A 23,576-nucleotide genomic window follows, 5' to 3' on the forward strand; every position below is an offset into this window, starting at 1 on the left:
TGACGAAATCGACGTTCACAGGCAGACTGGCTAAATAAGTGCCTGTGACAACTTGTGATGCTTTCCAGCCTGATTTCCCTCCATATTTTTGCCTGGAACATTCTAAATGCGCGGGTCGTCCAGATTTTTGCTACTGGTGCGAGCTGCAACAATAAAAAAAAAAAATCTCTAGCTAGTGCTGCGCGTCTTGCTTGTCTCGGTTCTTTTTTGGTCCATAGCAAAACGTAATCGCCAAAAAAAGCTGCTCGAAGCTCTGTACCTTTATCACCTATTACGTCCAAGTTGATTACATTTTTTGTGATTGTATTTCTATTACGTTGCTAGATCCTCGCACACTAACTCCCGAGTGTGCAATGCAAAATTAAAATTAGATACCCAGAAACTAGGGCTGGGCAATTGATCGATTAACCTTCCGACTGGTCGATTAAAGCTTTAATCGCGATCAAATATTTTAACCGGTTAATCGGTTTTTTTAATCGGTATTCAAAAAGAAGTCAACTGGAGGCACGCATGGCTCTGTCCTGGACGACCTGCCCGAACTAGGGGTGACTCATGAGTCATGCCCCCCCCCCCCTCCCCCCCCCCCCCCCCCCCTTAAGGAAAACGCTGCGTGGCGTGCATTCGGTCGTTCTGTCCTGAGCGGTTTTCTGTTCCCAGCCAGGTGCTAGGAGTATGACTGCATGAGTAAGGTTCAGTTCTCGCGCTCGCGAAGCGTCACATGTTCGAGGATATACATTACAGTTCTACCGAGGACAGACGAACAAGCCGGGCTCGCAATTGATCCCTTTACGACCGCGAAACTTCACGTGTTGAGGATGTATTACACATCCTGCCCAGGCAAAAAAAAAACAAGCAGAAAAACAAGCTGGGAAGCTAACAACGCCATGGTTACTTGTTCCAGTATTCGGCCCGTACAAATGGACGAGTTCACGAGTATGAAAGGCAATCTCGCTGGAAAGTTGGGGTTAAAACTATACTCCAGCGGTGAAGTTTCTAACTCGAAGGAAGTCCACTGCATCATCTGCAAAAAGCCGTTTTCATACAGTGGAAGTGTACGTTCGCTTCAGTATCACCTACGAGCGAAGCACCCATGTACGTCGCTGCAGCAAGGGCCATCCGCCAAAACGCAGACAACGATCAACGACAACAATCGAGGCCCCTTTCTCAGAAGAAAACATCGCCCAAGCCCTGACTTCTTTTCTTCCTGTCGGAAAATGTGGACAAACTTCTTTGTCTTTGGAGCTGGAGCAAAAATATGTGAGTCTTTGAATCGTTAAACTAGATGTATCCTCAATTGTAAATGTCCTTGTAGCAGAGAGTAAAATAAGTCTTCAAAGGCAAGACGAGTTGTTGCCATTCTTTTTAATATATTATTTATGAAAATCAGCGCAACCGATTAATCAATTAATTAATCGATTAAAGGGTGGCGATTAATCGGGTTAAAATTTTTAATCGACGCCCAGCCCTACCAGAAACCCGTTGCAGGTGCCCTGAAGTCGCTGAGGCAAATTTTGATGAATGTATTTGGAAAAGCATTTGGAGGAGACCAAATACATTTGGTTGTATTTGTATCTTGTATTTAAATACTTTTTTGGAAATGTAATTAGATTTGTAATTAAATACATTTTTGACGAAGTATTTTGTATTTGTATTTCGATACATATTTGCATGTATTTTGCCCATCCCTGGTTGTAACCCATGACTTTATTTTATGTAAGATGTAAGCTTTACAAAAGTACTGAGGGTAATGTAAAAAGTTAAGTATTGGGGACATTCTGCGGGAGGATGATCATTATGATAAATCCAATATTTAGCCGAGAAAATTTCTAACTCTTCTATGGTTGGTGTTATAGCTCCTGTAAAGATTGAAGAAAGAGCGCTTGATGTCCCACCCGGGTTTGTGCATAAATGACGTAATTGGGAATTCCGGCATTTAAATTGTTCTTGTTGTTTATTATTCATTTCATATTACTGCTCACCTTGTCGAGCAGTAGCAGGGGTGTGGTGCACACAAAATAACCAAGAAAGTAGAAGAAAAATGTCATAACACCTCAGTTAAGAAATATTGGTAGGTTGTGGTGTTGTTTGCCCGTAAGTTGTTTTTGTCTAGGACGCTTCGGGATGAACTTTATGGTGCACGCTATTTTCGGTACACATACGTTTCAATGCAAAGACATTTAGGCGTTGGGCATAGATATAGACATAACCATTGACATCGACATCGACGTGCATAAGCGCTTGGATAAACCTGCCAATATTTTTTAAGACACGCGTCATTGCAGAAATTTGCATGTTCGGATACTCGATTATCATACTAGTGAACATGCCTTGTGTGTAAATGTATTTTATTTTACACACTTACGTGTGTGTTGCCATCTTCCCGTTATTGGGCAGTTCGTAGTCGCATTTCTGTGTCTCGAACTAAAGTAATGGCAATCAGCATAACCTTTGATCGATGATCTAGAAATGTGGGCCAATGGAGAGAGTGTCTCGCCTATAATTGTAGATGTTGCGCACGTAAACTTATTCGTGAAAACACAAAATATACCGAACACCCAACTCAATACTTGGTTAAAATCGAATGTGACTATAAGTGGCTTCGAACTATAAGCATTGCGCGCATATAATAAAAAAGATTTTGTCTTAGAAACGTTCATCGTAATATATTTATACACGCTTACATATCTTTTGTAAAAAAGGGTTCTTAATACGTACAATTTTGTGTCGTACTGACTTTTTTGTATTTTTTTGTTATGAAGCCGAAAACAATTGGATATACGTACTGTGAGTACTACACTGCACTGAAATTATTACGCGAACCTACCCTGTGTGTCATACTCCTGTTCTACGGGCAGGTTAAATACTTCAGAACGAACTTATTGACGAACAAGCGCACACCGATGGGCACGCGCAAGTTGTCGATCTCGCGAGCCGATTGGCCGATTTTTCAAAGAAGTTCTGAAGGCTTTTTAAGTGCCCGTAAAATCAAGGTTATTAGTGTACTTGGATTCCAGATGGCGCTACGATGTCGAGCAGAGCCATTTTGGTTAGAATTCAACGAATTCAACATCAGAGTATCACCAACGTCACAAGCATATGAAGTGCGTGAAATATAAATATTGTAAATAAAAGGCGCCTCGTACGTTTTGTTATATTCGAAAGAAAACTATGATTTTAAAATTCCTTCCCCTTTAGATGAATGAATCCTTCAGAAGTTCACGCCGAAAATCTGTAACCTAAAATGTCCTACACCAAAAGCCCGTGCGTTGAAACGCCCATACGCCGAAAAACCTAAACACCAAAAGTACACACCAAAAGTCTGCGACCCGAAATGTCCTACACCGAGAAGAACGTGCACCAAAATGCTTATACACCGAAAAACTGCTACACTCAAAAGTCTAGACCGAAATGACCTAGTCCACGCAATTTGAGCGTTATAGCTCCGACGCCACGCTATACAAAGTGAAGTAACGAAGACAGACGCAGACAGATGCACACTAAAAGCTCAATGGCCCATTCTCTCAACTCGCTTAACTCACAGGGCGGAACTCAGGAGAGGTTGACTAACGTCATGGCCTTGCGAAATTGACCCGGCTTAGTTTCCTTCGTCGGCTTCTATCATTCGCTGCGTCCGGCCAAGAGTACGTCACCGTCGGCGCACTCTTCAGATACGGTGAGCAGAGCTGCGATTCTGTCGTATACGATCACGCCCAAAATATGAGCGTAACCAGCCCGCTGTGCTTCTTATCCCTTTTATGCCTGAGACTTTACTTGAAATACTAGAGACCTAGAAATCCTGACGTGGTTTTAAAACACACAAAATAACAAAAATCTGGTCTCAGAAAAAATTATCTTTTTCCTAATTATGTTTTCGAAATGTTGATTGTGAGCAACATTGGGTATTTGCAGTGCTATTTTACGCCCAATGGCTGAAGGCAGTTACGGCCTGGAAGTAGGCACAGATGCACTCCGCATTTCGCACAATAGGAACACTTGCAACTATATTTGCAATATTACCGCCTGCATTTTTTTTCAGAGTTTCCAGGTCAGTGCATGGTGCACGCCAGGCACGGAGCCAGGGGGAGGTACATGGGGCCCGCTCCCCCCCCCCCCCCCCCCCCCCGAAATCTTCCATTTTGCTGGGGCCTCCTCTCACTCCTCTCCCCCTCCCCCTCATACAGACTTTTGTCATGGACGGCCCCCCCCCCCCCCCCCAAACAAAATCCTGGCTATATGCCTGGTGCACGCCATCATACCTCACAACCCCTGTCAGGTTTAACTTTACAGGACAAGTGATCTGCTTTAAAGATGCAATTTGATTTGTTAAGCGCCAGAGGGCGCTAAACTTATTTAGGTGCACATGGCGTGGGAGAAATTAAATCATTCTTGAGTTTTTGCTCCTGAGGAAATACTGGGAATCAAAGGGTTATTCGCGACTCCAGCAAAACGGACGCCGCCAAGCGGGAAAACCGGGAACCAGTCGGTCCAGGTCGCTCCCCGCCCCGCCGCGTCTCTGATGGCTTTCGCGGACACTTGCTGTCGGCGCGGGGGCGAGCAATGTAATTTGACGAAGGTCCGAAAATTTCTTGAGTTTGCCTAAGTGTTCATTGGTGTGGTGAAGCCTCAGTAGATTGTTTCTTTCCATCACGTGTTTGAAAGCCCGTTTACTCCACAACATACGGTCGCGTGCTTTCAATTTTTTGGATGAGGAGGAATCACGAAAAAACGTTTTGATTTCTCATCTGTCTCGAATCACATTTAAAGTGACGACTGCTTGGTAACTGATAAGTGGTTTTTTTATAAGGATATAGAGCAGTGGACTGAGGTCGACAGGCGAAGTGTTTCACTGGAGGGAACACGAATGTTGCAGTCAAGTGAATGGGAAGGTTCGATAGCTGCTTTCCTTGAGTTTAGTTGTGCTCGATTAGCTTCAAGTTAATTTGAGCCACTAACGCCGGCCGGTGCGTTGGCTATTCATCTTGGCGGCTTTTCGCCGAAAAAGACCACATTAAAGGAGTTGGGCTAATTTCGCAATTACTTGATCCAGAAAACCTGCTCATTGCATATGATTAATGAGGGAAACTATCTGCTTTTAAAAGGTGGGGGACGCGTCTCGCAAAGTTAGAAGCTGTCACGTCATTAGGATCTATCGCGCCTCCAGTATTTATATTATAACCCCTGTTGAAGCCAGGAGCAATATACGTCTTCATTGCTCAGGTTGACCGGCCACAAAAAATACTCATTTTATCCGTTCAGGATTCGAAGTCAAGTTCAATGCAGAGAGGTCTGAGTGAATCTCCGGTGAAGACTCTCCTCAGTTTGTCCGCATTCGTCTCCGTTCTACCGGCTAGAACCATTTGGCTAAGTTTAAGTAGTATCTCTCTGTCTGTCAAATATACTTTTATTCAGCAGTTCACCTAATAGTTAGTTAACTAAGTTCATATTTCAACACGAAGAATATACTAATATCGCTTTAGTGGGACCATAGTACGTAATATAATACATAATCCACATATTTGTCAAAATGACTTCTCGATTGCTACTAAAGCCTGAATTGAAATACGAGTATCAGCTGCTTAGTGAAGCGCCAGCGAGTTGACATGCTCCTTGGCTCAAGAAGCGCCTGCTTAATTTTCGTAATTTTCCTGCAGCCAGTGTTCTTGACCGAGCACACGACTGGCTCTGTTTCTTGAAACGCGGACAGGCACAAAAGCTCAATTTCGCGGACAGATAAGTCGCATGGTCGAGGCATGCGAGTTAGCTAAAAATTACTCTCGGTGGAACAATTTTGTAGCCCTCGCCGCTTTCCTTAGATGATAAAAACTAATTAGAGTCTATTACCGTTTCTCCGGAGCCCATAGTTTCGGTTTTGATCGAAGTCTCCGAAACGAAATTTTGACATGAAAAGAACAAAAAACACCGGCAAAACAAAACTATGCTCGGCAAGTTTATGCGCACCCGCGGCTACACTTAACTGTCTCAGTTCAAATACCTATGAAATTGGGCATTCAACAAAAGATAATTTGTTAAATTGAATGCGCCACCCATTCAGGCGGCCCGGCCGAGACGACGCGACCTGGACTCAGCCGCCATGTTTGTTTGGTGGTGGCGTCCCCTATAGGTCGCTGGAGTCGTGAATAGCGTACTACCTGCTACCTTCTTGCCGGACAATCCTCAGTAGGTCTGATGATGATGATAATGCTGATTATGATGATAATGGTAATAATAATAATAGTAATAATAATAAGAATAATAATAACAATAATGATGATGATGATGATGATGACGACTTCTTCCTTTGCAGCGGGCGAGGTGGGAAAACATTTTGTGCCTTAACCAGAAAAAAAGTAAAAAATAATAAAAAAGAACACCGAACACGGTCTGGACACACTGCGCTCGCAACCCTATGTCCTACACCTCATTGTTCGCGCTGGCTACCCCGTTCGTATAGGGGTTCCCACCGGCTCCGTCTGTTTCACTAGTGTCGGCATTGTCGGCACCTGGAGTCAAAGCGAACCCCAAAGTGTCCGCTATAGTCACTTCGGTTGAGGTGAACGATAGTTCATCACAGGTGGTAGCAGGCAGCCACAGGAGACCACCAAAATGCCCCACTGTGTCAGCCCCCTTTCCGCACGCCCGACACACAATAGATTCTACCTTGGGGTCATATCGCTTCTGGTATGTCCAATGATTGCAGGGTTCCTGCTCTCAATTCGAACAGAAGTCGGCTGCCCAAACTATTGTCATACAATTGCCTATCGGTAGCTATTAGTCGCTTATTGTCTCTGTAGAATGTTAGCGTTAGCTTGGCCTGAGCCGCCGCATAACGAGCACCGTCTGGCGAGTTATCCGCGAACTACAAATTAAGGGCAGCCCAACATGCCTCCACCTGTCAAAATACATTGGCATCGTGCCGTTTTTTGGTTTTCATTGCTTTTAAATTTTAATAGAGAGTTTTAGAATACCGTTCCTAAGACTGCGATAACGATACCCGATACTCTGGCACCACCTTTGTGCACGCATCGAATCGTTACCGGGTTATTTTATCGGTGGCGTCTGAACGACCTTCAGAAGCTCTCCAATGCCCCATGCTACCGATACTTCAAAAAAGAGTGGTCTAAAAAGACAAAATAGGCGCAAAGATAGGTGCAGGATATGTTAGCTTTGCGCGCCGGTGCCCTCCGAAAATGGCGACAGCGGGAAGCAAGGCCAGGAGGGGAGTATGTATGCGTGCGCAGAAGCTTACTGGATAAAAGTCAATTGAATGCTATGCTGACATGTTGCTGAAAGCTACGATCTGGTTACACCAGTAAACCGCCAATCTGGAATCATATGATTATGCTGTTTTCGCCTACTCACACTCTGACGGTGGGGTCAGGTGATGATAAATATAGGCGATTCATTGATCCAGCGAGCACGTAGCTTCCTCTGCCATCTCAGTGAGCAGATTACAGGGTTGGGAGTTAAAACAGAATGATCAGGTCCCAGTCTTTGAGCTTTCTGCTATAGATCAAGATAAAATGCAGCTTGTGAGAACCGTAGGAGTCGCAGAAGTCCAGACCGAGCGCTGGAGCTTGTATTCCCCGGAGAGGAAGAAGAGTTGAAGAACTTCTCCGGAACCATGTTTCCATTTCAAGTTTTCAAATTTCTTAGAAAAAAAGAAGGCTTGTCCCTTGAAATTATTGCATCCAAACGAGCAATCTAAATATGACTCCTAAGTTGAGTAAATCAAAGCTAATTAAAACTATTATTCAAATTTTCAACCGATCACGGCGGTCACACTTTTTTTAGTGTGTCCACCGGCAGGTGTTTTTGTGTGTCCCTTGTCTCCTATTGCGTTCGCATACCAAGAAGATAAGGTCACTTTGAAGACGGCAGCTATGTAACGCACATCTGCTTTCTCATAAAATGAATCGATTAAAAGAGACACACTATATAGTCTTGCATGAGACCACTGGATGCTTACCAAGGTGTAGCCAGTTGGAGGTTCGCTGTGACAAATACTTTGGTCCTTCGTCCCTAAATTGAGCAAAAGGAAATTATTTATACGTAGAACGGTAAATGTAACCGAGGGCTAGTTGTTTGAGAATTATTCTTATTAATCAGTTCAAGCAAATTTGAGCTACGGTCTTCGTTGTGCTGATTGCTGGCCTTCCAGGACCAATTAAGTGGCAAGTATACCGGCATTGTTGGTGATATTAATCTCGGACAAGTTTGCTCCCTCGGTTTAGGTTCTTGTTTAGTGTACAGTTTTGTTAATATTTAATAACGTTTGTCAGTTGTATAATTTGCAGTCTTCTATAGGCACTCTCATTATTCTCAATCGCCACAATAGGCAGTGTAAGGAAGTACTTTAAGTACCTTATACTTAAAGTAACTATTTCAAGTAGGTTTAGAAGGCTTTTACTTTACTCGAAGTACATTCTCTGAGTAGGTACTTGATTTCCTTGAAGTATTTTTTCCTGGTACTTTTCAAGAAAAATACAACTCCTGACTGAAAGTATGTTCCCCAAATTCAGTATTATTAAATTTCCATCACGAAAGGATGCTTTGTCAACTCTGCTAGAACCGAAAAACGCGCCAGAAAGGGGAGCAGCTAGGCGACGCTCTTTTCGCATTGGGGACGGCTTTCCCGTAGCCTTTCAAACTCACGCTGCTTCTCACCCGGTCAGCGCAAGCCAGGAGGTTAAAAATATTAGGAGAGGTCGTCCATCACCTGCCGTCTTTCGAGACGTCATCGGGTCGTTTCTCTGAGCGATTCAATGGCGGCTATAAGACCGATACAAATAAGCGCCTTATAAGTTAAACTTGATTGTGTTAAATAGTTCGACAAGCGAAAGTAAAACGACGTCTCTGTGACCAATTAACTTTATCCAATATTCGCCGCCATTTCCGAAGAGTAGTGAAGCACCTCCGACTACCCCTGGGGCAATGCATACCAGCCAAAACAAAAAGACGAAAAACAGCATTGTATAAGGAAGTAAAAGGGCATGAAAGATTATGTTAAAAAGTTCTTGTACTATACTTTGGAGGTACAGTGCATTTATAGTACTTTACTTCAAGTACATTGCGCCCGGTGTACTTACTACTTTACTTGAAGTTCCAAACCTCTCTTTACCTTGTATTTTACTTCAAGTACTTTTAAAATGTCCTTTACGCAACACTGCAGCTAGGTATACTCCCAATATTGGTGTCGCTAACATATTAGCACTAGCCTCTGTCAATGTTGTGTCTCACATCTTTCGATGTGCTCTGGTTGCAGGGCCGTGTTCGAGTTATATACTTTTCCGACCTGATCACTGGCGTAACCTGAAAAATTTATTGCGCCATAAAATCAACTTCAGGAAAGGGGTGCATAGGCACATATCAACTGCGCACAAGACATCTTAGATAGCGACCAAATACGAGACTTAGCACAGTGGCATTTTTCTCGTCCCATCAGGGCGTCAAGTCGGCGCCGCCGGAGATAAAAATCACGTCTCAAAGTTACGAATTCGTACCTTTAAAAGTAAATTACGTGACTGAAAGCTGATACGGTTTTACGACTTTTTCAAAGCGACTCACCTAACCTCCCGCAGCCTAGCTCGTTTCGGTGAAAAAGTAAAAGGCAATAAAGCGAAAGTGCCTCAAGCCGAGTAGTTCTCTCCGCCGTAAATACGATCGGGTACAGAAACGAGATTTGGCAGTTCGTAAGAAAAAGTTCCCAAACTCTGTGGCAGCAAAGGGTTTCGTCGCCGCCGCGGCATACCTGCCAGCCTTGCTCCACGTGTCCTGGATATTCAAGAGCGCTGCTCACGCAGCTGCGGATACCTCGGAAGTCGAAACATCTAAATTCGGCGCGTCAAAAAGATCGTCGCCCCGCGCTCATTCTTATGCTCGACTCCGGGTCCCAGGAAGCGAGGTCCCCTTTCTCGTGCGCTGCTGAGTCCGCGTTCTTTGCCGTCGTCTCCGTAAACCCTCCCGCGACGACGCCCGGAGTGACTTCTCCTCCGTCAAAGTTATTACCGAACTCGAAGCTCCTTATTCGTTGCAAAATTTCTTAATTTTCTTCCTGCATTTTTAGTGTTTGTTTAGTTTCTCTTACGCTGCTCACAGCAAAATATATATATAATATATTTCTCTTTTCTTTGCGTTTTTAACATTTGAGTGAAGTCCGAAAAAAGAAGAAATTCAAAAAGGTTATCTGACTCGACAAGCTCTTTGCAGCCAGATGCGTTTCCGAGAAGGGCGAAACCGACACTTTTCCGAGATTTTTCCCACTCTCTCGTCTCTCTTTCGCTGCTCGCTCTAGTTGCAAGCGCGACCGAAAGGTTTCTTTCTAAAGCTCCGGAAATAGAGATTACTATGCGCGGGGGCGCGCTTCGAAGGCGAGAGGCTTGCACCGCCGTGTTTGTCATTCGTCCTCCTTGGGAGTCCGTCACTGTCACTGTGACCGCGCGGGCGAGCGTGTCGCGACCATGGCACGCCACGCGCGCACGCCTCACTGTCGCGTCTTTCCCAGAAACCGGGAGATATAGAGAGCTCCTTTTAACTCTTAGCGCTTTCTGCCTCTTCTTTTTTGTGTGTGCGTGTGCGAGCGTGCGGTGTGCGTGTGATGAACACTCCCCTCGTAATCTTGGCTTTCGACGAGGTTCGAGAGAGGAGCCCATGGGTTGTTGCGCAAACTTCCGCGTGCCAATGGCGCCTGTCAGTCATCCGTCGCGCCCGGTGACTGTTTCGGGGCAGCTGGGGAGTCGGTGTGCGCGTGGGTGGCGCCCCGGTTCCGACATTTCCGAAATTTGTCGCCACCCGAGATCACCGTCCCCGTTTCGCCGTGGGTGCGTCGAGACAAAAACCGTAGCTGGAACAACCGTAACCCACCGAAGGCGTTGGACATGGAAAAACAAACAAACAGATGAGGTCTGGTAGCCTTGAGTCGAGAGTACACTCTACTAATGTAATGGTGTGATTGCCAAGCGCAACCGAGCAAACATCACTGCTCGCGCTTTCAACACGTTTTTTTTTCTTCTTTTGAAAAGCAAGCGTAAAAAATAATGTTATGAAAGATTATTTCATACGGATGTTCGTTGAACTCTTTCGAACAGTTCTTTGCAGCTTTGTTATCTGGTAGGGATAAGCATGTGTCTTTTACCCTGGAAGTTCGATGGCTCTGCGCGCAGTTCCCTATGCGCTATTTCACCATTTTCATATGTGCAGCCATTGAAGGAACGAACATGAAAACAAAGAGTATGTTTTCTCTAACCCTCAAGCAACAAACTCGATTTTTATTTTTACTCCAGCGCTTACGCCTCCCAGAACGTGAATAGCAAAACATGCTACGAGACTCGACGTTTGGGTGTCAAGGCCGCTGCTGTAAACACTGAAATAAACCGCGAAAACTATATTCCATCTTCTCGTAGAGCGACACATTGCGATAGATACAGATGCAAGCTACTAGTCCTTTAATAATTTTACCCAGACATAACAAACATGCACCGTCTATTGGGTAAGCGTTAAACACTCGGTATATCCGTATATTTCCTACACTTTTCTTGCGTCATTATTTATTTCTTGACTTGAAAAATCTTTTCACAATGTTATGAACGACCATCTCTCATAGATCGTACGTTCGATCTCGCAAATGCCGTAAAACCTTCGCTCTAGTAACATGCATTTCCGGGGTCACCTCATGAAGTGTGCCAGCATGCCAGTGTCTTCTCTCGTCCTAAGAGGTCACAAGAACTCGGTCGTAAGCAAGCGCAAGTGTCTGTACGGCCCTCTGGACAGTGCGAGACTTGAACCAGCCGCCGCAGGCATAGCATACGTAAAACAGCACGACGCATGAAAAGGAACGAAGTAAACGGAATTGGGGGGGGGGGGGGGGGGGGGGGGGGGAGAGGGGTCTGCGCCGTGGTTTGCACTATGTGCGCACCTTGCTCTTCGTCTTAATTTTGTTTTGCTTTGGTTTTATTTTAGTTATGCACCGATAGTTCAACTTCCTCTCGATCATGTCAAAGAGGTTTTCCCTTTATGAGTTAGGTGTATTGAAGATCGTTCGTTCCTTCTCGGAAGGGTGGAGCGCTTCGCGAATAGTATAATATGCAGCAGGGCATAAACAGAAGCGCATGCCATCCCTTATGGTCCTGACAACATTTGTAAATTGACCTCGTCACAAATAAGAGCGAAGTTTCGTCAACTGGGATTTTCCTTTTTGAGCAAGAAAAAAATGAACTATTGCTGGTTCAACCACATGCCGCAGGTTTTAATCATTTTCATGGTATTGTTTTAAAGCGGTAGCGGGGTCACACTACTCATATTGCCGCGCACGCAGCTGGCCAGGTAGACGGCGCGCGCGTGGGGTTATGGCGCCTGCCTCCCACGCGAAAAGCCAGGGTTCGATTCCTGGGAGCGCCGCGTCTTTTGTTATTCCTGCAATTTAGTTTTCTGGTAGATTCGAGAATAATGTTGGGCGTATTCGAGGTCCGAATGTTCTACGCGTCGAACATTCTACGCCGATTATTCCAGAAGCTCACGCATGTACATAAGGGGCGCCGCGTGGCGAACCGGACTGAGTTTTCGCCTCAGCGTTCGATCCTGCTGCTTCGCCGCTTTCGACGCCCGCGACGCTCTGTTGTTATTTTCTTTTGCCTTTTATTCCTGGGCACAAGTTCGCCCCATTAAACGTTTCAGTTTTCTCAGTTATTTCGTTGTTTTGTCACCTTGTCATTCGTGACAATATATCATACAAAAGAAAGTCTGCACACACGAGTCACCGCACTATCCGTGCTTCGAATGCCGCGTGCAAAGTTTTCTCACTGAACTCATTGCCATGCGGCATTCGAAGCACGGTTCTCGTGGTGACTCGCGTTCGAATCTGTATGCAGACTGTCGTTTGTACGATGTATGTATAAGCAGTCTGACTCCGCTTTATAGTCCTAGCCACGCTCCAGGGCCCGTTTGCTCAAAGCCGGTTAACTTTAACCGCGGTTAAGAGTTCACCGCCCTTCCCTACTAGGTACCTACTATACATACCTACAAATACCTAGCCAAGTTGTCGAGGGCTGGATGAGCGATAGCTCCGTGTTTTACTAGGGGGTAGTAGCTGGTGTCACCTACTGGTTGTAGCGAATATAAGTGGCTTCCGTGGAGAAAGTTCCCAAAAAGGGGGGACACAAAAACGCGCGCTACCGGGTTTTCGCAACGCAACGCGGCATACATTTGAGCTTAAGAAACATTTTTTGTTGCTTGTGGTACAGATATTGGGTAAGGTGAAGCTAAATTAACCCTTGCTCGGAAAATTTCTAAATACTTCGCTGTTTGAATTGACGATAATACTCTTTGATATTCCCTTCCAAGTTTGAAAGAGGACGCGAAGTTCAGTCCTAGAAACAATAAGGAAGAAGTGAGCAGTGAAAGGCGGGCGGTACACCGGCAGCATGGTTGGCCAGCATGTAACAACTGTATATAACACCATCATAAATTGAAACACCTGTTTATTTGGCTCCAGTGAAAACAAACCTATAGACCCGTTGCTCTGGGGCAGGGGGCGCGAGAGCATCCGCAAGACGTGACCATGTTATGATGACTGAACCATCCAGGGTCGCTAAACTCGTGAACAAAAATATTTTTTGTGTTATGACATAGTGGGGGGAGGAGCCGAAAGGTTGCTGCGAAGTTTTCTGTTTTCACAAACCCGCAGATCCGTCTGTCTTCGTGACGTTTTTCGTTGAGGGGACGAAAAATCCCTACGCCTCCCTAGGCACCGAACAAGAGCAGCACTAGAGAGCGCGTGGAGACGACCTTGGCTCATAGGTGTGACGTCACGAGAAATATTATCAACATCGACCGTCATGTTTGATGGTCTCTAAAAAGCACGATGGATGCTTGGGAATTGCATTTTAAAATCAATACCGTCGAAGGTGATAGTCTGGTATCGTTCTTATTTCCGCCGATAAAGCAGAATTTACTAAAAAGCGTCCCTACCGTTCTTTTGATTTATCTCGGCCGCCAAAGTGTAGCCCGACGTGGCTAGGTCACAAAGAGCCGACTACCGTTGTCCACTTTTGGGCGAATTTCGCCTCCGGGCAGTTGTCCCTTCATCGGCGGGATAAAATCATTTTATGGTAGACATTCGAAGATGAGTCAGTTTGGGATTAAGTATGTTTATCAACGTAAATAAGGAAATAAAAGTAATGTCAGGTTGTCGTTATTGGCGGTGATGCTTCAAGAACGCAAGGACACTAAACTTGACATCGTCGATTTGAACACGCACCATCAAATTTGTCGTTCACAACTGATAATCCTGACTCCATCGTCAAAGGTATCAACTCTAAAATGACGTCACTGAACGCGCCCGCACACTAAATACGTGCCCTGGCACGAGTCTTTCGCTTGAAAGTCTGTCATGGCCACTCTTGAGTTCATGCAAGGGGGGATCGGTGGCCGGAGGAGGAAGAAGAAGCCGTTCGGAACGGCAGCAAGGAATATGATGTCTGGTGGAAACACCGTATCGGCCACTGGCCGAGTTAACCCCGTATCGTCTGACAACAGTACAACCGACTACAAGGTAATCGTTCCCCGTTTTCGAACAGGCAACCTGATTTTAAACTCCGTATTCCTGCATGCAGACATAAGCGCTAGGCCTTACTCAGCGCCAGACTTTCGCGACGCCCTCAGAGACGTAATAGATCTCCAAGATGTAAAGGCAACCGGACAATACCAAATGAGTCACATTTGGATGGTCACCTGCACAAACGCGCTCGCGAAAGCGAAGCTGTGTCAACAAAGAGAACTTCTCGTGAAAGGACGAAAATGTCTGGTTATAGACCCAGACACTCGCGACATCAAGATAAAAATAATTTGGCTACCAGACCATCTTGAAGACCGACGCGTCGCTGAGGCCCTGCAGGCCTACGGAACCGTGCGGAGCATGAGCAGGGAGAAATGGAGATGCCCCGGCATGGAACATATGGACACTTTAAACAGAGAAGTGAACATCACACTTCACGACGACATCACGATTGAGAAGGTGCCACATCTCCTGAAGATTTTTGGATGCCAGTGCCTCCTACTCGTGCCAGGCCGTCCACCTCTATGCCTCAGGTGTAACAGAGTGGGGCATGTTCGCCGCCAGTGCAAGACCCCCCGCTGCTTTAAATGTGGACGGTACGGACACACGACTGATACTTGCGTCACAACGTATGCAAGTAAGCTCCTTGGACCAAGAACCCAGGAGGCCGAAGAACAGAGCGAGCTGCTTATGGATGTCACGGAGGTCCTTGACGCATCGGGGCACACACCACCGGCATCAACGATCGAAAAGTTCGTGGAGCAGGAGCACCCAAGAGCAGCACCTGCCATCAACGAATGCAAGGATGACCCTGGGGGCCCCTCGGAGCTACCTCCGCCTGACGAGGACGGCGCGTCATCCTCATCATCAGAGTCAACGATTGTCGGCGAAGTTGATACAGAGTGTGACGAAGAGCATGACGAGGTAGACGTGGAACCCGCCACCATCGTACCTGCCTCTGAGACATCGAGGCCGTCCGATGAACCAGAAGGAACCTCAACGCCCCTCCCGACCAAAAGTTCCTCTGCCGACGAGCTCCCTTCCAAGAGGTCCAAGAAAGACCGCCAGCCGGCAGGGGTGCGGCACAAGCCATACTCCAAGCTACTGGGGAACCTCAAGGGTACAGAGAACAACACCTAAAATGTCCTGATGTATCCCGCCCTTCCATTACATATTCTAACGCTAAATGTTTAGGTTTAGGTTTAGGTGGTTTAGGGTCTAGAAGGAAGCAGTTTCAGCTGTTGCGTCTTTTCGAAAAAGAGAAAGTGGACGTTGCGGCAATACAGGAGACAAAATTATCTACAGATTAAGGCATCGCGGGCGCATTAGAACCTTTTCTTAAGGATTACGAAATCTGCGTTAGCCAAGCCAAAGGAGTCTCCGCCGGATGTTTTCTTTTTTTTCGTAAACAGCTTGAGTTATCATCAGTTTCCATTCTAAATGACCTGGAAGGGCGGCTTATTTCCTGCGACATTTGTTTTAGGCAGATAAATTGGCGCTTTATCTGCCTGTATGCTCCAAATACCCCTAGAGAAAGAACATCATTCTATGAACTAGTTTCGCCGCTTTTCGACACAAATAGAACAACAGTTGCGATGGGAGATTTTAACTGCGTTTGCAGTGCAGACGACCGATCGGTGTCACAAACTAGGTATGACGGAAGTGCCGCCGCTCTACGGAGCACGCTTCAAGACCATAACCTTGTTGATGTAGCTTATAAAAAAGGTGAATCGATACGCTACACCCATTTCCAAGGAACATCTCACGCACGATTAGACAGAATATATGTCTCAGGTGATATAATCAACTCAATGAGCAATTACCAAGTCAAACCAGTTTTCTTTTCTGATCACTGCCTGGTATCAGTCTGCTTTGGGCCGCGCAGACTCCGAGGTGTTCATCAGCAGTGGGAACACTGGAAGCTCAACCTGAGGCTTCTAAGTGATGAGCAATTTTCAACTAACATCTCCTTACTTTTGTCGAATACATTGCAAAACATTGACATGCACATCTTTGCAAAATGGGATAGTTTCAAACAAGAAGCAAAAAACATCGCAATCGAACGCGCTACAATTGCATCATATATAAACAAACAACAGCAGCGCGACCTTTTTAAAAATTTAGTAACCCTTCACGAGCTTGAATGCTTTAACCCAGGCGCGTACAGCGACGATGTTAACATAGTACGAGCCCAGCTTCAAAAGTATGAAACCGAAAGGTACCGCGGAGCATTAATTCGCTCGCGGAAGAAATGCTTTCTCCTCGGCGAACAACCTACCAAAAGATCTTTGGATGACGAAAGACGTAACGCGCTGTCAAAGGAAATAGTAGAAATTAACAAAGACGGTTTGATACTCACCGACGCAACTGAGATAGTCAAATCTTTTCACCAATTCTATACAAATATATTTGGAACAGTAATACCCACAAAAGAGAAGACTGAGATCGAACAGCTACTAACAGAGATGCCAAAACTTGACGAGGAAGATCGCCTTTTAATTGAAGGCCCCATAACATTAAACGAAATTAAGGCCGCCATTAAATCTCTCCCAAATGGGAAAACACCAGGACCCGACGGACTAAGCGGTGAATTTTACAAAAAGTTCCAAGACATTATATCTCCTGTTTTACTCGCTATATTTGAAGAATCCTACATTCAGAAAACTCTTCCCCCTTCATTTTACCGTGGACACACGGTATTGCTGCCAAAAACAAAAGATCCTGAAATGCTTAAAAAGATGGAAAACTACAGACCAATATCACTCTGCAACGTCGATTATAAGATCTACGCTAAAGTTCTCAATGAAAGACTTCAGTGCGTAATAGAAAAGCTGGTAGGTGAACACCAAACTTGTGGCGTACGGGGCAGATCTATTCAAACGAACGTACATGTTGCCCGTTCCGTCCTAGAGTCTGTGTCAGACAGTAATGGCCAGGTTGCACTTGTACAAATAGACCTTACAAAAGCCTTTGACCGCGTGAGTCATTCATTTCTATTTGCACTTCTTGAGCACGTAAACCTGGGAGAGACGCTTTTGGAAGGTATTCGACTTTGCTACATGCATAGTTCGACAAGACTGAAAATCAATAACACACTTTCTGATGAAATTAAGATCAAATCTTCCGTAAGGCAGGGCTGCCCTCTATCTCCCCTTCTCTTTGCATTGTATTTAGAGCCCTTATGCCTCAGCATCCTGAAAATAGAATGTATTCGTGGGTACGCTGTGGAAAATGTCGAGGTAAAAGTCCTCGCATACGCAGACGATGTTGGATTTTTTTGCGTTGACAAGAAGAGTGTCGAGAAAGCGCTTGATCAAACAGCGCGTTACTGCGCAGTCACTGGGGCTTCAGTGAATCCATCCAAATGCAACGGATTCTGGTGCGGTTCCTGGGCCACAAAACCTCGTTTTTTTGCAGGGATAGAGTGGAATCAGAGTCCGATCACATATCTTGGAGTACCGCTCTCACAAATTCGTAGTAGCTCGACGTACTGGTTCACCCTTGCGACCACACTGAAAAGGAAGGCTGATGCGTGGAAGGGTAGAGATATTTCCATCTTTACTAGAGCAAGTGTCTGTAATATATTCCTCGCTTCAAAGCTTATGTACGTTCTTCAAGTGCTTCATTGCGCTCGAACAGACATCCAAAAATTCCATAGAATATTCGCCACTTTGATATGGTGCTCAACGTGGGAACGTGTTAAAAGGGACAACCTATTCCTCCCTCTCGAATCCGGTGGTTTAGGACTGTGTCACATATTTGTCCGCCAGTTAGTGTCGAGATTCGTTTTCTTTAAAAATGCCAATCACGAGTTCCTTAGAGTCATACTCCAATCACGCCTTGCTGAGAGTTTAAGTTATCTTGTTGTTTCAACGGGCGAAACGTCGAAAAATAGGCCCTGGGGATTTTTAAAGGAAGTTGTCGATACCTTAAATTTCCTGAAAACACGGTTTTCATTGGAATATTTGTTTAGCGTGTCCAGGAAGACACTGTCAAGGAATATTACGGAAAGCTTGTTTTCACTACCACTCTATCGTACCCGTTTCACGCTAGAACCCATCAATGATGTTCTCAAAAGAGTCAAGAAAATGGGCGTGCCTCCCTCAACCAAGACGTTCTTCTTCAAATTGCATACATCAACCCTACCAGTAAAAACTTACCTCCAGGAAAAAGGAATATTTGTACCGTGGACTGTTAATTGCAGACTCTGTAACAAGCCAGAGACCATAGAGCACTGTTTTATTTATTGCAACGACGCGTTTTTGTTTTGGGATGTTCTACAACGCACGCTAAAGAAAGATCTAATTCTTAATGACTACAGTCTCCGCTTCCTCCCGTTCGCTGAGAACGAAACCGTCCCGTACGACATGTTCGCTCTGTTGGGACTTCATAGTCTATGGAAATGTCGCATGATCGACAGACACGCAGAGAAACCCCGTACGACAAAATCTCTTTTTCTAGAACTGGTAGCGCAAGTGAGGAGCGTATACGCTTCACCTCACAGCCAACCAGAGTGGTTTGCTTTGCTCGATGCATGTCTGGGTCTCCCAGATTTCTGAATGCTCTATTGACGATATATCCTTCTGTGACCATTGTGTTACACTCGTCGACGCGATTTCTGTCTCAATTTATCACATCCACTGGCCACATGTATAAGATGCCATATATAAGGTGTGTGTGTGTGACATTGGTATGTAAATAAGGTGTGAAAATGAATGTCCTATAACTGTATATACGCATAAGTATCAACATGTTATGTCACTTGTAAAAATTTTTTTTGGGGATCGGTGGCCGAGTGGTCGAGCGCACTCCAGCTCGGAGCACGTGGAGCGAAAGCTCGCGCTGCAGAACCCAGGGATCCTGGGTTCGAGCCCCACCCCTGCCCGTTTCAATCTGGATGAGCATCGTACCGGCGTGCGGTCGTGTGTCACTACTGCGTAATGCACGTTAAAGGGATACTGAAGCGAAACTTGAAATATACACCTATTATGGTCAGAAATAGCTTCAATATGATCAATGATATTCATAAATCATAATCGCGCGTTTGTATTTTGAACGGATGGCTATATTTTTCACCCTAATGGGCCCGATTGGGCGCGCGCTCAAAAATCGGCCATCGGAGAGCGCGATGCGTCTTGGGATATTGGGCGCATTCGTGACGTCACTTGTGCCAGACGGGAAAGGCTACGGCGTGAATGTTGTGGTTACGAGCGTTGCCACTTGGTGGCGCGTCGACGATTTACGACCTGTGACAACGTGGCCGTTTGAGATGTGCAAGGGCTGCACGCACGCTGCACCACGGCAAGTCGGCAACCACGGCAGCACTGACAAAACCAGCTCTGAGGCCGGATTCTCAAAGCGAACTCACGACGAAAAAAGTGCGTACGACAAATTTGAGAGAAAACCCGTACTCTCGAAACAAAATTGTCGTAACCTTTGCGCAGGTTACGACGTAATCCTACGACAGCTCCGAAGCTGTCTTACGCACTTTTTACGATCAAATCAACAAGGCCGACAGCGTCGCTCAGTGGTATCGGCCACCAACGGACATTTATTTTTCTACGTGCTCTTCTCGTGCGTCCCGACTTAACCAGCAAGAAAAAAGGAAGGAGTACTTAAAACAGACCACGACGATCAAGAACGCAGGATCCACAAACACACGAGAAGAGCTACAACGGCCACGATTCTGCCGACCGAGCGAGCTCGGCAGAATATAGTAGGCCTAGCAGCAACATCGACTCGGCGCACCGTTGCTCCGGCGGTCCTTGGCCAAGACCGTCTGTCCATGACCGGCTGGCCTGCTGAATGGAATATGCCCGCGCGACCCTTGTGGACCCTTACCGGATGAGTAGTTTGATCCCTGAACTAAATTTCAGAGGTCATTTTCCCCTTGTCATCTCGATCTCCTTGTTTTCCGAGACAGCGGTGACGAACGCTGTCGTCGAAAAGGGACTTTCATTGATTCTATCTCCTTGTTTTGTGTGATATAGAGCTCAAATAAACGCCATACGGATTACCTTCGCAACTCGGTATGTACACTCTGTTATTAGTATGCCATTTTTATTCTGACTCGACGCTACGTCACTGTCGAGCTATAGCAGTTCGTGGGAGCTACGCGATGTCGGTCTAACCTTTCTTTGCCGAGTGTCATGTCAGTATCGAGTTGCAATCGTAAAAGATCGGTCCAGAAGCGCTTACCGAAACGCGGTCTAACAGAGCGAATCCAGCACTTCGATCAAACGCGCGTGTCCGCTCCGAGTGTGAATAGGTATTTGCGTGGCTCTTGCTGACACCCTCGTAGTTCAAACATATCCTTTTTAACGTCGGCTCGCAGCTCGCGACTCGCAGCAACTAATACCGGCCGTGCCAGAAGCATGCTCGGGTCGTGTCGTGCAAAGAGCCGCAACGAGAACGAGCTCACTGTGGCCAACTACGCTTTGGCTTTCTCCGCCAAGGCTTTGCAAACGCGTTCAGGCCTAGGCGAATCCTGCCGGCACGCCGTATTGCCGCAGAACGGCGCTGCTATTTTGGCACAAGTGACGTCACGAGAACTTCCCCTCATCCACCAGATGAGAATTTGACATCGTTTAATTATGTTTAAAATTAGTTCTCCTGTGTTTTACAGCGCAATATTTATATTTCTGAGGTGGTGCCTGTCCCTAGCCCATATTTATGCAACAAGATCGGCGCTAAAATTTCGTTTCACTACCCCTTTAAAGACTCCAGGCTAGCGGCTGTACCGCACTGGCTAAATTTCTCATCTACAGCTGGGAGACTCGTCGCCCCTGTGAGGCAGACCAAGTTCTAGGCTGTATAAACACACACACAACCCAATTTTTTTTTGAGTTCATGGAACGCGAGCCGTTTCAATTCCAGAATCTCTTGAACCGTTATTTCGAAAATTGCAGGCTGTGCTGTTCCTCGTCATTGCTCATTGGAACATCTCTAAGCAGGGTCGTCGAAACAGGAGGATGGGGAGGGGGGGAATTGAGCCCCCCCTCCCCCACTTGCGTCGAAAGAGGGGGCAAGGGGCATAAGGGTAGAAGAGGGGGGGGGGGGGGGGGGGTATCGCCCCCGCCCCGAACCACCATAGCATTTCAGAGAGTTATATTAAAATATTAGGAAAAAGGAATATCCCCCTTCTTCACCACCATCACCTCCTCTCTCTCTCTCCCGAACAATTTCTACGTCCCTTCTTGAGACTCCTACTTGTTTGTGCGTGCGTGCGTGTGTGTGTGTGTGTGTGTGTGTGTGTGTGTGTGTGTGTGTGTGCGTGTGCGTGCGTGTGTGTGTGTGTGTGTGTGTGTGTGTGTGTGTGTGTGTGTGTGTGTGTGTGTGTGTGTGTGTGTGTGTCTGTTGGTCGTACCTTAATTCTTTCTTTAGAGCGCAGCTCTTCGGCGCCCGTTTCCGGGTTTCGCGGCGCGGGCGTCGCCGTCGGCGTAACCGGCCGGCTAAATTTAGCGCGAAATTGACGTCACATGACCTCCAACACCAGTTCAATTCCCAGCTACGTGACTTTAACGCCAATTCACTTCTCCGCTAGATTGTCATGTGATGTCCTTTTCCCTGCTAAATTTAGCGGAGAAACTGAATGGGAGGTGGAGGGGAGGAGAGGAAGAGGGGAGGAGGAGGGGCATACCCTCTTCTCCGTACCCTCCCTTATTCCTCCTCAAGAGTTGAGCTCTAATTTCGCATTACAAAGATTTGTAAACGTCTTTAATTTTTTTTTTACTTCCCTTTCTTCGTTTTTTTTTTTCGTTTTTTTTTTTTTTTTTGTTATGCCCCGTTTCCCCTTATCTCTTAGACATTACCGACGTCTCTACACTAACCGCCTGTGGGTGACCCCGGTGGCGTTATTGACAGTGGCGGAAGATGAGCTCTATAAAGCCGCCCGCGTACACCGCGCACGGCTCCACGACATCACAAAGATCAATCTTCGCCTCGATTCCGAAGCGAAGATTTTGGCCTCAAATAACTCCTTCCCAAAGTTGTGAAACGTCACTTTGTTGTCACCAATAACTTCCACAAACGACGATCTTGCGACGAGAAAGTTCAGAGTATTTACCGGCCCCCTAGGTACAATCTACGCATCATTGACTCTAACGCGGCGTAGGGATGTAGGGACACTCGGGCGAGACGTCATCAGTGCAGCCGTTCAATCGGCTGGCACCACGGTGTTGCTCGCACGCGCTTCGATGGAGCTCGCTACGACTTCGTGTTTTACATTCTCGCTGGAATTTGAGCGCCGAGAGAGCTTGGATGATTGACACCTCGCTCGGCTTGACGTCAGCGTCGCGAGAGTCCAATTAGCGCGTTCCGCGACTTTCGGGCACAAAGTTGTGCTCGACGAGTTTAGCTACCCAGGTGGCTCTGTAACGTTCAATTTTGCACGTGTCACGTTCGAATGCAAGCATCTGAACAAAACCTCTAAAAAAATAAAAATTAAAAAAATAATTATGCAGCTTGCGGCCTCAGCGTTCCATTAAACATTCCTTTCATCTTTGCCTTCGTTCATAGCTTCCGCGAGGACGTATGTTTCACTTTACGTGATAGCGAAGCCGAAGCTACTCGCAAAAGCACGTCCCCTTAAAGGTGCTCGCACTGCACGAGCGCGCGTGCTTGACAGGGACGCTGAAAGCTCGCAGCTCGCTCTTGTAGCCTCTGCTACGCTGGCACTTAGAATGGAACGAAGTAGAAAAAAAACGCTAGGACGCATGTTCGAAACCCGAGCCAAATATTCTATTTTGCTCGCCTAGAGCGCTGCTCAAAACTTGAGAGCTACGGGCCTATTGGTAAATTACCCAAGCATCGAGGAGAACGTACGCTGGAAGTATAATTCTACGATCCGCGCGCGCTGGCCTTCCCCTTATAAAAGACTTGAAGTAAATAATCATAATAAGGCTTTGACGAACGCGCGTGCGATGCAAAATTTGTTTTAGGCTTTCTGCTTTAGAACAGTTACTACTGCAGACGCCAGCACGTGCAGCGCGTGTGACTACACTTGTAGCATGCACCTTGGTGCTTGGGA

At 46.2% G+C, this 23,576-nt stretch overlaps 1 protein-coding gene across 1 annotated transcript; it reads left to right on the forward strand.

The window, feature by feature from the left end:
• The first annotated feature begins 14,464 nt into the window (after nt 1–14,464).
• Nucleotides 14,465–15,688, forward strand: LOC121046243. Its single transcript, XM_040500260.2, has one exon. It carries the CDS (start codon nt 14,465–14,467, stop codon nt 15,686–15,688), a length of 1,224 nt encoding a protein of 407 aa, XP_040356194.1.
• The last annotated feature ends 7,888 nt before the right edge of the window (nt 15,689–23,576 follow it).

Source organism: Ixodes scapularis, unplaced genomic scaffold (genome assembly GCF_016920785.2).
Source record: "Ixodes scapularis isolate PalLabHiFi unplaced genomic scaffold, ASM1692078v2 PGA_scaffold2__306_contigs__length_199485367, whole genome shotgun sequence".
Lineage (NCBI taxonomy): Eukaryota > Metazoa > Arthropoda > Arachnida > Ixodida > Ixodidae > Ixodes > Ixodes scapularis.